Source organism: Phoca vitulina, unplaced genomic scaffold, assembly GCF_004348235.1.
Source record: "Phoca vitulina isolate PV1807 unplaced genomic scaffold, GSC_HSeal_1.0 scaffold8, whole genome shotgun sequence".
NCBI lineage: Eukaryota > Metazoa > Chordata > Mammalia > Carnivora > Phocidae > Phoca > Phoca vitulina.
The window spans coordinates 43,615,091-43,630,442 of NW_022589711.1; the positions used below are offsets into that span (position 1 = coordinate 43,615,091).

Below are 15,352 nucleotides of genomic sequence, written 5' to 3' on the forward strand. Positions count from 1 at the left end.
CAAAACTGCCTATCTACATTCCAGGTGCATCTTCAAATTCTTTATCCCCAGTACTCATTAAAACTTGGTAGAAAGAGAAATAATGTTAGGACATCTGGATTAAAAGGGGGCCTTGAACACACATCTCTTTCACCCACTCTTGGAAACATCATTAAAGCTACAATAAAGGCATCATTTTATAAGCATAAAACACAAGAACAGGAAGAACAAGAGAGGAGTCAGCAGCAACAAAATTAATTTTGGAAGCTGAAAAGCAGATGCGTAAGTGGTAACTGACTTAACAGATCTGGGAAAGCCAAATCTTAAGCTGGCAGTAAGGAAAGCCAAGAACCAATAGAACTTACTCTGCAGAATCTTCAAAAGGCTCAGGAATTAACAGCACCAGGTACCTCTGGAGAAGATGGTGATGGGGGTAGGGAGAAGGTGGTAGCTGAAATAAGGAGGATTAGATGAAAGCTGCTTAAAAAACAATTGCATCCCTAAATACTCTCCTCAGTTCCACATCTTTTGTTAACTCTGACAACTAGAGTTTTATTCTTTGGAGAAGGTAAAAGAAGTGTCTCTGGATCATGAAATACCAGGCACAACTGAAGGTAAAGGTACTGCTCTAAACCAAGGGTGATCAAGTCAATATATGCCTCCTGAATGCTTGAAGCCTTTCCCCTACTCAACTTGAACAGTGCTGGCACCCAGGCCTTTGCCATCCATGCAGGAAATGAGAAGTCTTCTCTAGAAAATCTAACCAGCCCAAGAGGAACTAAAGATACCAACATGGGGACTACCCACAAAAAGCTCAGCAAGATCACCCTGCAATCGCCAACCTCACAGTTGGTAAGCCCCATTCACAAGCTTTTTAGACCTTATGATTAAACATGAAGAGTGAATCAAGGATTAACCTCACCTAAAGAATGGCTATCATTAGGCTAGGATGAAAAGAACTAGAACAAAAGTAATTCAAAAGAGTTTAGCAGGGGAAAGAATATAATATACTTGAAGACTAAAGAGAGAATATTAGAAATTAGAAACATTGTAGGAGAAAAAATATTAAAGAAAAAGTTCATTATGAAAAAACATCAAAGAACAAAATTACCCCCACTATTCTTGGGGAGATAAATTAAGAACATATATCCATGTGACAAGAAAAAGAAAAAAGAGAAATCCTTAGAAATTAGGAACATGATAGCAAAAATGAAAACCTCAATTCTGGGCTCTAAGGATAAAGGTGAGAAAGTCTTCCCAAAGTATAGCAAAAAGAATAGGAAAGATAAGAAGATTATAAAACCAATCCAAGAGGTCCTATATCTAAATAACAGATTAAAAAAAAAAAAAAGACAACAAAGAAAAAGGATGGGGGAAAATGGTAAAACGTAATTCAAAAGAATCTCCCAAAATTGATGAATATGAGTTCTTAGAATCAAAGGACTAGACACAATGATGAATGAAAATAGACCCACATCAAAGTACATTGTCATGAAATTTCAGAATACATAGGACTAAAAAATTCTATACATTTCCAGAAAGAGAGAAAGAGACAGAGACAAAGAGACAGAAGGAGAAAGAGATCAAGAAACAGATCATATTTAAAGGATCAGGAAACAGAATAGCTTTAGACTTCTGAACCACAATGTAAACTAAAAGGCAACAGATTAACGTCTTCACAGTTTTGAAGGGGAATTATTTTCAGCCTAGAATTCTATACCCAGCCAAACTGTCAATCAAATATGAGAGATGAAAAGACATTTTCAATAAATTTACCTCCCCTGTACCTTTTCTTAGGGAGCTACTAAATGATTTCTTCCAACAAAATGATGACACAAAACCAAGACAAGGAAGACATGGAATACAAGAAACAGGAATATAGGAGAGATGTGAAGGGAGATATCCTAGGATGAAAACAGTATCCCGGTTCATGTAAGAAAGAGACTCCAAATTTTCTTCATAAATACAAAATTGATAGGAATAAACATCTTAAGAGGAGATGTGGATAAATGGCAGTAAACCTGCAGTTAAAGTACATTGATAAATACAAAGAAAACTAAGTAAGTAACAACAAAAACACAGTTATTAACTCTAAGGGGAAAAAAGATGCTGAGGAAAATAAAAATAACACGTCTCAGCTTGCATCTGTAGTCATAAAAATGTAAACACTGATATAAACAAAAATACTGAATTAACCAAAATTTAAATTACATCAGGAGAATGGGGAAGAGGCTATATATTGAATATGTGCATATGTACTGTAGAAGCAGAGGGAGGTAAGAGAACTAAACCCTGTTAGCATAAAAGAAAGTCAATAGCTAATGCAAAGAATGAAAATCCAAGATGCATTATAAGTGTGATATGTAGACACTGAGAAAACACCAAAATAATAAGAGAATTAAAAGCAAATTGCCTCGGGAGAAAGAGAAAGAGAGTTGGAGTGGAGGTGCTGTTTGTTTTTCTCATCAAACATGCAGAATTTAGTGACATGCAGAATTTAGGGACTTATATATATGTACATAACGTTATTTTTTAAACAAAAATTAAAATAAAACATTTTGTTTTGTTTTAAAGCAAAAATATATTTTTTATGCACTAAATATATTCTTTATTCACTCCTCTAATCCAGATACTCTAAATGTTAATCTCGAAATAGACCAAATCATCAAAAAGCTGTGTGTCTGGGACTGCATTTTAACCATTTGTGTAAGTACCTTTCAGAAATTATACAAAATTCTTTTGCTATGCAGTTACTGCAAGGAACAGCTAAACTAAACCCTATAAAACAATTGTATTTACTGTAGAGAAGTAAAGGATGTTTTACAACTTCATACAGTCCTCTCTATGGACAGAAGGAATTTCTTGCAGGCCTCAATACTTAAAGAATAACTATTCTTATATTAAACAAATAGCTTTTCTTTCTTCCTTTTCCCTAAAATATGGACACTGCAATTCATGTATATGGCTCTTTAATTCCTTATTTCTGATGGCTGCCAGAAAACTGGGAAAAAAAATTGATGACCCATCTTTCTAAAAAGATATTTTGATATCTCCTAGGGACATTAAATTTATTCCTGGATTAATCTTTTTCTCTATCCTCATTTTCTCTTCCTTCCCAGTTACCTGTATTATATTATCTTGAAAACAATTTCAAGATATGCTACTTCAAGTGATTTTCAGAATGAAATGAGTATATGGGACTTCCGAGAAAGATGGCAGAGTCAGAGGATCCTAAACTCACCTCATTTGAGGAATACAACTAGGATGAACCCACATCAGTGTAAATAACCCAGAAAATTACCCAAAGACTGGCAGAACAGACTCTCCAGAGCTAAACATAGAGAAGAGACCACATCAAAAATGGTAGGAAGGGTGGAGACACAGTCGGGAACCAAGCTGATCCATGAGACTGTCCATGGGAAGGAGGGGCACTACAAGCACAGAGAAGGGACAGGGGCAGACTCCACACCAGGCATCCCAGTCACAGGGACCTGCACTGGGAAGACAAATCCCCATAACATTTGGCTTTGAGAGCCAGAGGGGGTTAATATCCGGAGTTTTTACAAGCATTTGGGCTTACCACCTGGAATTTTAAAAATGAGCAGCTTGGCTCTGGGAGAGCTGGAGGGCAAGAGGAAACTGAGTCCCTGCCAATAAACAGCACAACAAACAGCCCCGCTGAGATAGAGCATAAAAGCAACATTTTGGAAAATGCCTGGGGTATACAGGAAGGAGATTCATTTATTAATCTCAGAGTGTGTGCTGGAGAGTCAGGGATCTTTGGGAGACTTTTCCAAGAACAAAGGAGCTGGCGGGCACCATTTCCCTCCCACCCCTCAGCCTACATATACAGACACCTGCAGGAACCAGCACAGCACAAACACTTTCCACGTGGATTGCTAACAGTGCATCCCACCCCTGGGTTCTTCTGTAGACTCACCCCCTCCAACCTGGCCTCAGCAGGAGTATATCCAAAGTGGTGCCACAGGTGTGGCATTGTGCAAGCAGCCCCAACAGGGACCAGTACCACTCTAAAGTGACTCCTGTACAAGGGAGAGGGGGAAGATAACCACACATTAGAGTTTAACTGCAGCCTTAGCAGTGGGCTGGGAGCAGACATCTAGTCTGACTACAGGCCCCACCCACCAACAAAAGTCTCCAAGGGGATAACACAGGGAAAGCACCCTGAAGTTCAGTGCAACCACAACTCCGGCAAACACCTGGTCTGACCCAACTCAAGCCCAAGGCAGCCCCAGAGTGGCCCATTAACAATACAGCGGCCCAACTCTGCCCAAAACAGGCAAAGAGAGCTACTGCAGATGACTACACTGAAGGCAAACCAGCACAGCCACAATAGGAGGGTATATACAATACCCATGAGACACCCTGGAAGTGCCAGGTGCTGGTGAACAAGGGACACTGCACTACAGAGCACCATAGGACCTCTTCTTTATAAGGCTGCTACTTGCTACAGCTGACTTGATGTTGCTGCCTTTCCTAACATCCAGACACGAAATTAAAAATACACTAGAGAGAATAAATAGTAGACTAGAGAAAAGAGAAGTACAGATCAGTGACCTGGAGGACAGAGTAAGGGAAAACAATCAAACTGAACAGAAGAAAGAAATAAGATTAATAAAGAATGAGAATAGATTAAGGGAACTCAACCACATCTTCAAAAGTAACAACATTTGCATTATACAGATCCCAGAAGAAGAAGACCAAGAAAATGGGGCAGAAAATTTATTTGAAGAAATAATAGCTGAAAATTTCCCTAATCTGGGGAAAGATACATAAATCCAGATCCAGGAGGCACAGAGAGCCCCCAACAAAATCAACCCAAAGAGGTCCACACCAAGACACACAGTAATTAAAATGGCAAAAAAAAGTAATGATAAAGAATTTTAAAAGCAGCAAGAGTAAAGAACACAGTACATACAAGAGAAAGCCCATAAAGTTATCAGCTGATTTTTCAGCAGAAACATCGCAGGCCACAAGAGAGTGGCATGATACATTCAAAGTGCTGAAAGAAAAAAACTGCAACCAACAATACTCTATCCAGCAAGGCTGTCATTCAGAATAGGAGGAGAGATAAAAGAGTTTCCCAGACAAATGAAAGTAAAAGGAATACATCGCCATTAAACCAGCCTTACAAGAAATGTTAAAGTGGATTCTTCAAGTGGAAAGGAAAGACCATAAACAGGAATAAGAAAAGTAGGAAACACAAAAGCAGTAAAATTAAGTATAGCTATAAAAACCAGTCAAGGGTTTCACAAAATAAAAATACGTGAAGTATGACACTATACCTAAAACATGGAGGGGAGAGGAGTAAATTTTGGCACTTTTAGAATGGGTTCTAACTTAAGCAACAATCAGGGCGCCTGGGTGGCTCAGTCGTTAAGTGTCTGCCTTAGGCTCAGGTCATGATCCCAGAGTCCTAAGATTGAGCCCTGAATGAGGCTCCTTGCTCAGTGGGGAGCCTGCTTTTCCCTCTTCCTCTGCCTGCTCCTCCCGCTGCTTGTGCTCTCTCTCTCTCTGTCAAATAAATAAATAAAAATCTTAAAAAAAAAAAAAACTTAAGCAACAATCAACTTAATACAGATTGTTATATGCACAAGATGTTATATATAAACCTAATGGTAACCGCAAATCAAGAAACCAGTAATAGATATACAAAAAATAAAGAAAAGGAATTGAAGTATATCACTAAAGAAAGCCAGCAACCCATGAGAGAAGAGAGCAAGAGAGGAAAGGAACAGAGATCTACAAAACAACTGTAAAACAAGTAACAAAAATAGCAATACATACATACCTATCAATAATTACTTTGAATGTAAATGAATTAAACCCTCCAATCAAAAAACACAGGGTGAAAGAATGGATAAAAAAACAAGACCCATCTAGATGCTGTCTGCAAGAGACTCATTTCAAACCTAAAGACATCTGCAGATTGAAAATGAGGGGGATGGAGAAACATTTATCATGCAAATGGATTTCAAGAGAAATCCAGGGTAACAATACTTACAGTGGACAAAATAGACTTTAAAATAAAGATAGTAACAAGAAACAAAGAAGAACATTACATAATCATAAAGGGAATAATCAACAATATGTAACAATTGTAAATATTTATGCACCCAACATGGAAGCACCCAAATAGATAAAGCAGCTCACAACAAACATAAAGCAAGTAATTGATAGTAATACAAGAATAGTAGGAGACTAATACCCCACTGAAATCAAGGGATAGATGATCCAAACAGAAGATCAACAAGGAAAAAAGGAAACAGTGGCTTTGAATGACACATTGGACCAGATGTATCTAACAGGTATATTCAGAACATTCTATCCTAAAACAGTGGAATACACACTTTTCAAGTGCACATGGAACATTCTCCAGAAAGGATCACATATTAGGTCACAAAACCAGTCTCAACAAATTCAAAATAACAGAAGTCATATCATGCACCTTTTCTGACAATGCTATAAAACTAGAAATCAACCCCAAGAAAAAATCTGGAAAGAATAGAAATACGTGGAGATTATATAACATGCTACTAATGAATTAGTCAACAAAGAAATCAAAGAGGAAATCAAACAATACACAGAGACAAATGAAAATGAAAACACAACAATCCAAAATCTTTGGGATGCAGCAAAAGCTGTTCTAAGAGGGAAGTTTATAGTAATATAGGCCTACCTCAAGAAGCAAGAAAAATCTCAAATAAACAACCTAACCTTACACTCAAAGGAGCTAGAAAAAGAACAAACAAAACCCAAAACCAATAGAAGGAGGGAAATAATAAATTACAGCAGAAATAAATAAAATGGAAACTAAAAATAGAATAGGACAAATTGCTGAAACCAGGAGCTAGTTCCTGGAAAAGATCAACAAAAATGATAAAATGTTGGCTAGACTCATCAAAAAAGAGAAGAGGGGGGGAGAGGGAGAGAGGACTCAAACAAAATCAGAAATGAAAGAGGAGAAATATCTGACATCACAGAAATACAAAGATTATAAGAGAATATTATGAAAAATTGTGTGTCTACAAATTGGACAACCTAGAAGAAATGGATAAATTCATAGAAACATGTAACCTATCAAAACTGAAGCAGGAAAAAAAAAAAAACTGAAGCAGGAAGACATAGAAAATTTGAGCAGACTGATAACCAGCAAAGAAATTGAATCAGTAATCAACAAACTCGCAACAAACAAGACAGCTTCACAGGTGAATTCTAACAAACATTTGAAGAGTTAATCCTGTTCGTCTCAAACTATTCCAAAAAGTAGAAGTGGTAGGGAATCTCCCAAATTCACTGTATGAGGTTAGCATTACCCTGATTCTAAAACGAGATAAAGACACTATAAAAAGAACTACAGGTCAATAAAGCTGATGAACATAGATGCAAAAATCCTCAACAAAATGGAGGATGGCAAACTGAATCCAACAATACATTAAAAAAATCATTCACCATGATCCAGTAGAATTTACTCCTGGGATGCAGGGTGGTTCAATATTCACAAATGAATCAACATGATACACCACATCAATAAGAGAAATGGTAAGAACCATATGATCTTTTCAATAAATGAAGAAAAAGCATTTGACGAAGTACAGCATCCATTCATAATAAAAACCCTCAACAAAGTAGGTTTAAAGGGAACATACCTCAACATAATAAAGGCCTTATATGAAAAACCCACAGCTAACATCATACTCAATGGGAAAAACAGAGAGCTTTTCCCCTGAGGTCAGGAACAACACAAGGATTTTCTCTCTCACCACTTTTATTCAACATAGTACTAGAAGTCCTAGACACAGCAATTAGATAAGAAAAAGAAATAAAAGGCATCCAAATTGGTAAGGAAGAAGTAAAACTTTCAATATTTGCAGATGACATGATACTATATAGAAAACCCTAAAGATGCCCCCCAAAACTACTAGAACTGATAAATGAATTCAGTAAAGTTACAGGATACAAAAATCAATACAGAAATCTGTTGATGTCTATATACTTAATGAACCAACAGAAAGAGAAATTGATAAAACAATTCCATTTACAATTGCAACCAAAAATGATAAAATACCTAAGAATAAAATTAACCAAAGAGGTGAAAGACCTGTACTCTGAAAACTATAAAACACTGGTGAAAGAAATTAAAGATGACACAAACAAATGGAAAGATATTACATGCTCATGGATTGGGAGAGCAAATATTAAAATGTCAATACTACCCAAAGCAATCCATAATCAAACACAATTCCTATCAAAATGCCAACAGCATTTTTCACAAAACTAGAAAAAATAATCCTAAAATTTGTGTGCAACCACTAACGACCCCAAATAGCCAAAGCAATCTTGAAAAGGGGGGTACCCCCACTATCCCAGATTTCAAGCTATACTACAAAGCTGTAGTAATCAAAACAGGATGGTACTGACATAAAAACAGACACATAGATCACTGGAACAGAACAGAGAGCCAAGAAACAAACCCACAATTATTGATCAATTAATGTACAACAAATGAGGCAAGAATATGCAATGGGAAAAGGAGAGTTTCTTCAACAAATGCTGAAATGGGAACTGAATGGGGAACTGGACAGCTACAGGCAAAAGAATGAAACTGGATTACTTTCTTACACCATACACAAAAATAAATCCTAAATGGATTAAAGACTTAATTGTGAGACCTAAAACCATAAAAATCCTAGAAGAGAGCACAGGCAGTAATTTCTTTGACACTGGCCCTAGCAACGTTTTTCTAGATATGTCTCCCAAGGCAAGGGAAACAAAAGCAAAAATAAACTATTGGGACTACATCAAAATAAAAAGCTTCTGCATAGCAAAAGAAATAATCAACAAAAAAAGACAACCTATTGAATGGAAGGTGTTTATAAATGATATATCCACTAAAGGGTTAGTACCTAAAATACATAAAAAAAAAAAAACTTATAAAACTTAACACCAAAAAAAAAAATTCAATTTAAAAATAGGCAGAAGACACGAACAGGTATTTTTCCAAAAAAGATATACAGATGGCCAACAGACACATGAAAAAATACTCAACATCACTAATCATGGGAGAAATGCAAATCAAAACCACAATGAGGTATCACCTCACACCGGTCAGAATAGTTAAAATAAAAAACACAAGAAACAACAAGTGTTGGCAAAGATATGGAGGAAAAGGAATGCCTGTGCACTGTTGACGGGAATGTAACTAGAAGCAACTGGTGCTTCCATGGTGGGAAACAGTAATGGAAATTCCTCAAAAAATTAAAAATAGAATTACCATATGATCCAGTAATTCTACTACTGGGTATTTACCCCCAAAACACAAAAATACTAATTAGAAAAGATATATGCATTCCTATGTTTATAGCAGCATTATTTACAATAGCTAAACTATAGAAGCATGAATGGATAAAGATGTGGTGCATATATATAATGGAATATTACTCAGCCATAAAAAAGAATGAAGTCTCACTATTTGCAACAACTTGTATGGGTATAGAGTGTATGATGCTAAGTGGAATAAGTCAGTCAAAGAAAGACAAATACCGTATGATTTTACTCATATGTGGAACTTAAGAAACAAAACAAATAGTCAAAGAAAAAAAAAGGCAAAAAAGCAGACTCTTAAATACAGAGAACAAACTGATGGTTACCAGAGGGGAGGTGGATGGGGAATGGGTGAAACAGGTGAAGGAGATTAAGAGTACACTTATCCTGATGAGCACTGAGTAATGGATAGAATTGCTGAATCACTATATTGTATACCTGAAACTAATGTCACACTACATTAATTATACTGGAATTTAAAAACAAAAAAATTTTTTAAAAAAGAACAAAATGAGTATAGATAAATACATACAGCTCTGGAGATTTGCTTTCTACCCTTTAGGTAGAAACTGCCTAAGTACCTACTTGATTATGGGAAAGTCCTAAGGAAGTTCAAACAGATATGAAAACTCCAGAATGTTTTCAGAGTTGTTTGTGACACCATAGCAGAATCCCCAGGGCTTATTCTCTGCCACTTGGACCCTCAGACTTTGAGAAACTTCCCCTTGAATAACTAAGTAAAAAGAGAACCAAAGCAAGCTAAATCCCTTTCAGATCTAAATCATTTCTGGGGTGGTCCTGAGGGAAAGGAAGTGTAGTGTAGGCAGAGGTGATAAACTGCTGGCCTAAGCTGAATGTTTAAACGGATAGTGGTTGATATAAGATAGCTCCCGTATTTATCATACATGCAGCCAGTGACTGAGAGACTATAAACTTCAATGCCCAGGACACAGACTGAGAACAAAGTATGTGGAAAAGAGCTGATGGACAGTTAACAATACATTCCAAAGTATGCAGAAGGGCTTCAGCAGACTGCAGTGGACCTCATATGTAGTATTACCAAGTCAGACTGTCAGGCCTTCATGTGATTTATAACCCTGCGTTGGCTTTCATTTATGGCAGATGTAAAAGCAAATGTTTCCAGAACTCCCCTACATGACAGTTTCACAAATGGAAAGAAGAGTGTTTTCAGTAACAACCACAAAAATAAGGAATGGCCACCAATTGTTTATTATCTACCATATAATTAATTACTATGTTAAAATCATAGGAAATACAAACAAGTATAAGTCATGACACTTACACACATAGACATATATACATATACACATCAAGACAATATGGGACAAATGAAAGTACTAGAGAAGTACAGAAGGTAATAGACAATTAAGTGATCTAGAAATGTAACCAGAGAATTTGAGCTCCAGGGTGATGTTTAATAGCGGGAAATATTCGCCCAAAAAAGGAAAATCGAGAGGACATTTTGGTTCAGAGATGGTAATATGCAAGTACTAGGTAAGATTATTGCATAATGAGTAGATCAGTTTGGCTGCAATGAAGAGTATGAGTAGGGGAGCAGTAACAAGGAAGACTGGAAAGAAGGACTAGACAAATTATAGGGTCTCAAATGCCAGACTAAGAGGTTTGAATCCTAAGCCTATTCTAGAGATAATACAACTGTTAAAGGTTTTTGAGCAGTACAGTAATAAGAAAGCAGAGCTTCAGATTTATTCAGCGATGGTATATAAAATATACTGGAAAGTGACAAACTGGGAGAAGCAGTATCACAACAGTTAAGTGTACAGTGTTAAGAGCTTATCCTAAGATGATGATGACTGAAAGGAAAAGAGATAATTGAGGCCCATTGTGAATAAAGTGACAGACCTTGATGATAAATGAAATAAAATCATAGACAGTTATGAGCCTTAGGGAACAGAAGAACATTACTATGGGTTATAGAAATATAGAAGTAAAAACATGCTGACTTGGCATATCCAGCAGACAAAAATGTGGAATGGGGATTGAGAGATAGAAAGGGTTGAGAGATAGCAAGTTTTGTCCCCAGTGTTTAGAACAGATAAGAGGAGTAAAGCAATTCACTAAATGAAACCTTGTGTATTCAAAATCTAACCTAATAGCTTCCAGGAAAAAGATTTTGACCTTGAAGATAATCAAGTCCTAGATGCTATACACTACAACTTTGAGGTATATACTGTTCTGATGAAAACCTTTTGCATCTGCATTCTGAAAGCAACAAAAAAAGGTTTAGCTCCTAGGACAAAGTCAGTTGAACTGAAACTATTTTTAAGATATAAAGAAATATGTGTACATTATATTGCTGTCAAAATCACAGCTGTAAAGAGGGGTTTTGTTCAGATTACAAAAGTGAAAAAATTATCTATAAATGCTGGATATTAAGTGTAATATGAATGAACACATTGCCTACAAAGAAAAAGAAAAATTAGAAAAAAAATTATAATTGGGGCTACGATCTTTTTATTCAGGCTAATCTTAAAAACTAGAATTTTCATATTCTGGACATGGGTCACTTTTTAATGGAAAATCCAACCTTTTGAAGCTCAATTTATTTCCTATTCGGCCTAAGTACATGGCCTTGAAAGAGTTAAGAACTGTCATGAAAGTGAAGACAGTAATCTCACAAAGTAGAACCTGGCTTAGCTCGTAGTTCCAGTTTTTGCTTCTGAATCTTGATAACCCGGAAGTTAAGAAAAACGACCTGGACTAAACTACTGGATCCTACTAAAAGCAAAATTTTAGCATGAGAGATCCTCCTTATCTTTCTCTTAGATTGAAAAAAACTTGGATATTAAACTTTTTTAAATTAACCTTTTTTACATTTAAATTTTTTTGTGACAAATTAGGGTTGAGATATATACATGGGATAAGCTAAGTCCTCTCTACCCTTAATTCTACCAGATAACCTAAGGCCAAACTGTCACTGTAAGAAGGCCCCGAATGACCCCTACACCTTCGTTCAATTAAACTATGACAAATTCTGGAACTATTTACATGTGTGTATAAAATATATAAAACAACCTCCATCTCTTAGTCCTTTTATAACCAATGGAGAGTTTCGTGCAAAGAAAATCTGTAATTGTTTTTAAATGGTAATGGCCGATTTAAAGTAATTCAAATAATGTTTGTGTGTTTCTCTAAGACCAAACAGAACCTGTGGGATGTATAATACTGCCCCAGAGTCCCCAGATAATATGTGTAAGAATGTGCTCATCCTTTTCTATAGAAATGAACATTTTTAAAGAAAGTCTCAAAAACTCTCAAAAGAAGATCAGAAAGAGAAGCAGACACTCACTAGTCGGTCTCTGTCATTTTGGAGTGATGACATAGCTTTCTTTAAACTCTGGACTTCAGCTGGGCTGGCTGCAGGCTGGGCTGCAGACCTCTGCTTTCCCTCCTCCAACTTGCGGAATTTCTCCAGTTCATTCAACAGGTGATCTCTCTCATTCTGTAGACTGGCCATAGCCTTGGAAAAGGACTGTACTTGGTTGTAAGAATCTTCTAGTTGTGAGGACAAGTGAAGCAGTTGCTCATCTTTGGACAGAAGCTGTTGGTTAAGTTTCTCGAGGTGAGGCAAGCTGTTATCCTCAGTGGAGTTCCCTGAAAGGGCAACTTTAGAAACAAGAGCATCTCTCCCCCTGCGTACGAGGCCCTGTTCTTCTCTCAGCTGTTCCAGCTCCTTCAGACTGGCATTGTATTTCCTTTTCAGTTCATCAAGCTCCTCATTGGCATGATCTCTGCTATTTTGTAGGGAATTCATAGACCTTCCAAAAGACTGGATTTGTGCTGTGAGATCTTTATTTTCTTTGGTGACTGAAAGTAATTTCTGTTCCATGTCCACCAGATCTCTCGCCAGCTCTGCCACTCTCTCTTCTGCAGTTTCTGTTTCGTTTCGCATTATCCCTGCATCATGATGAAGATGCTTTAATTCTTTCTTCAGTTTATCTTCAATTTCACCCACCTTCTTGGCAGCCTCCTTCTGAACATGAACCAATTCCTCTTCCAGTTCTGTAATTCTCTTCTGAGAGGAGGAAAGGGTAGTACTTAACTTCTGTACTTCTTCTTCTTTTACTTTTAATTGGGCCTGAAATATTCCCAAAGTTCCTTCTTCTTGCAAGGCTGTCAATTGTCTCTTTAGTTGGGATACAGACATCTTTAAGCTCTCAATCTCTTTACACAAACCTTGTTTCTCCTCCTCTAGAGCAAGAGAGGACCTCTGCAGATCCTCCTTTCCATCCTCAGACTCCTTCAGCTTTTCTTCCAATTTGGCACATTCACTTTTCAGCTCCTTATTCTGCTGAAGTTGAGCATCAAGGAGTTGCTTTTGCTGGCAGTCCTTTCTTGATATGACTTGGTTCAGGTCTTCTCTATATTGGATTAGTTCTGCATCTAGTTTGGCATTCTCAGAATTGAGATCATCCATATGACTTCGCAAGCATCGAATTTCTTCTTTAAGCTCGTTATTCTCAGCAGCAGCGTCCTGGATGAGTTGATCTTTTTCCAGGATGACAGAGAGATGTCGCTCTTCCAGCTGTTGGTAGTCGCTGACAATGCGGTCTCGGTCATCCTGGAGAGAAGACATGGATTTAACAAAGGAATTCAACTGAGCCTTCTGCTGCAAGTTTTCCTTTTTGATGGATTTTAGTGTCTCCATAAGGTGTTTGGTTTTGTCAACAGCCTTTTTTTTCTCCTCTTCTAAGACAATATTCTCCTCTTCCTCCTGGGACAACAGGTTTTCCAATTCTTTAATTTCTTTATTATGTTGCTGATGCAGTTCAGCAACAGCTACTTGGATTGCCTGTTCCTTGGCAGAAAGCAGGCTTATAATCTTCTGCTCTTTCATGTTTATTTCTTCATGCAGCCTGCTGGTCAGTTGTCTGGAGGCCTGAAGATCCGTCTCTAGCTGTTCATAACTGAACTTACAATTCTGGATATCAGCCTCTTGCCGCTTTATGATCCCTTCCAAGTTTTCTTTATTTTCCTTACATTTTTCTAAAGAGTTATTTAAATCAGTTGACTGGTCTCTGAGAATCTTAAGTTCTGATTCCAACTTAGCTAATTCATTCTGAGAACTGTGGTATAGTTGTCGAATCTCTTCTAGCTGGGACAAAAGTTCTTTGTTTTCCCCCTGCAGAGTATCACAGACCTTCTGTTGAAGCTGAACCTCTGTCTGGGCCTTGGACTCCCAAATCTGCTTGTCATGTTCAAGCCTGGAAGAAAAAGAGAGAAGGTCATTAATCACAGATTTCCAGGAAAAACTATCTGATGCCTAAGGAACATATATGACAATGCTACTCAGATCTAAAGATGAATCAGTATTCATAATTAAAGGTGCTCATCCTTTCCATGAAGAGATATTAGCTCTACTGGATGCTCTGTATTAAAGGTATAGTGCACCTAAGGGTATAAAAGTCATAAAACTCCAAAGCCATGTTGCTTATTTTAGTGACATGACTTTGTACACTCTAGAAAGCAGTATTTTCTCCTATTTTGCTTTACTTTGCTCCAGACAAGCTCACATCTAGCTCCTTAAAGGAATAATCTTGGTATGACAGACAATGACAAAACCTGTCTCAGAGCAGAAAAATCCTATTAAAAGTGGAGGAGTACCCACTATGGGGGACACTGTTAGTTCTTGAGCTTGAAAAATGATATAAAATTGAAGTTAGAGGAAAATAACTCTCATGCATATGAATTGATCTGGAATACGGGGAAGAGAAAAGAGGAGATCATTTATGAGGCTAAAGCAATCATTTGGGAGTACCACAGTAAAAATCCAGACAAAGGTAGTGGAAATGAAAATTAAAAGAAAGGGAGAAATCAAAGCGATCTCTCAACAGAGAGAAGGGAAGAGTAGCAGACATGGATTTTTCACCTAATACTAGCCAAAAGTCATTAACAAAAAAAGAAAGAGTCAGAAGTGAGAGAGAATGTAGTTTCTAGGGAAATTTAAGCCAAAATTAGGCCCATAATATTAAAGGGAATAAAAATA

General features: G+C 37.0%; 1 protein-coding gene across 3 annotated transcripts in view; it reads right to left on the bottom strand.

Annotated features, from left to right (window-relative positions):
* GOLGB1 (golgin B1) overlaps positions 1-15,352 on the bottom strand; it is a 98,859-nt gene that overhangs the window by 16,681 nt on the left and 66,826 nt on the right. For all 3 annotated transcript variants that reach the window (XM_032406654.1, XM_032406653.1, XM_032406652.1), the window contains one exon: positions 12,656-14,570. In XM_032406654.1, the coding sequence (XP_032262545.1) occupies positions 12,656-14,570 (1,915 nt within the window). The remainder of the gene's footprint in view (positions 1-12,655; positions 14,571-15,352) is intronic.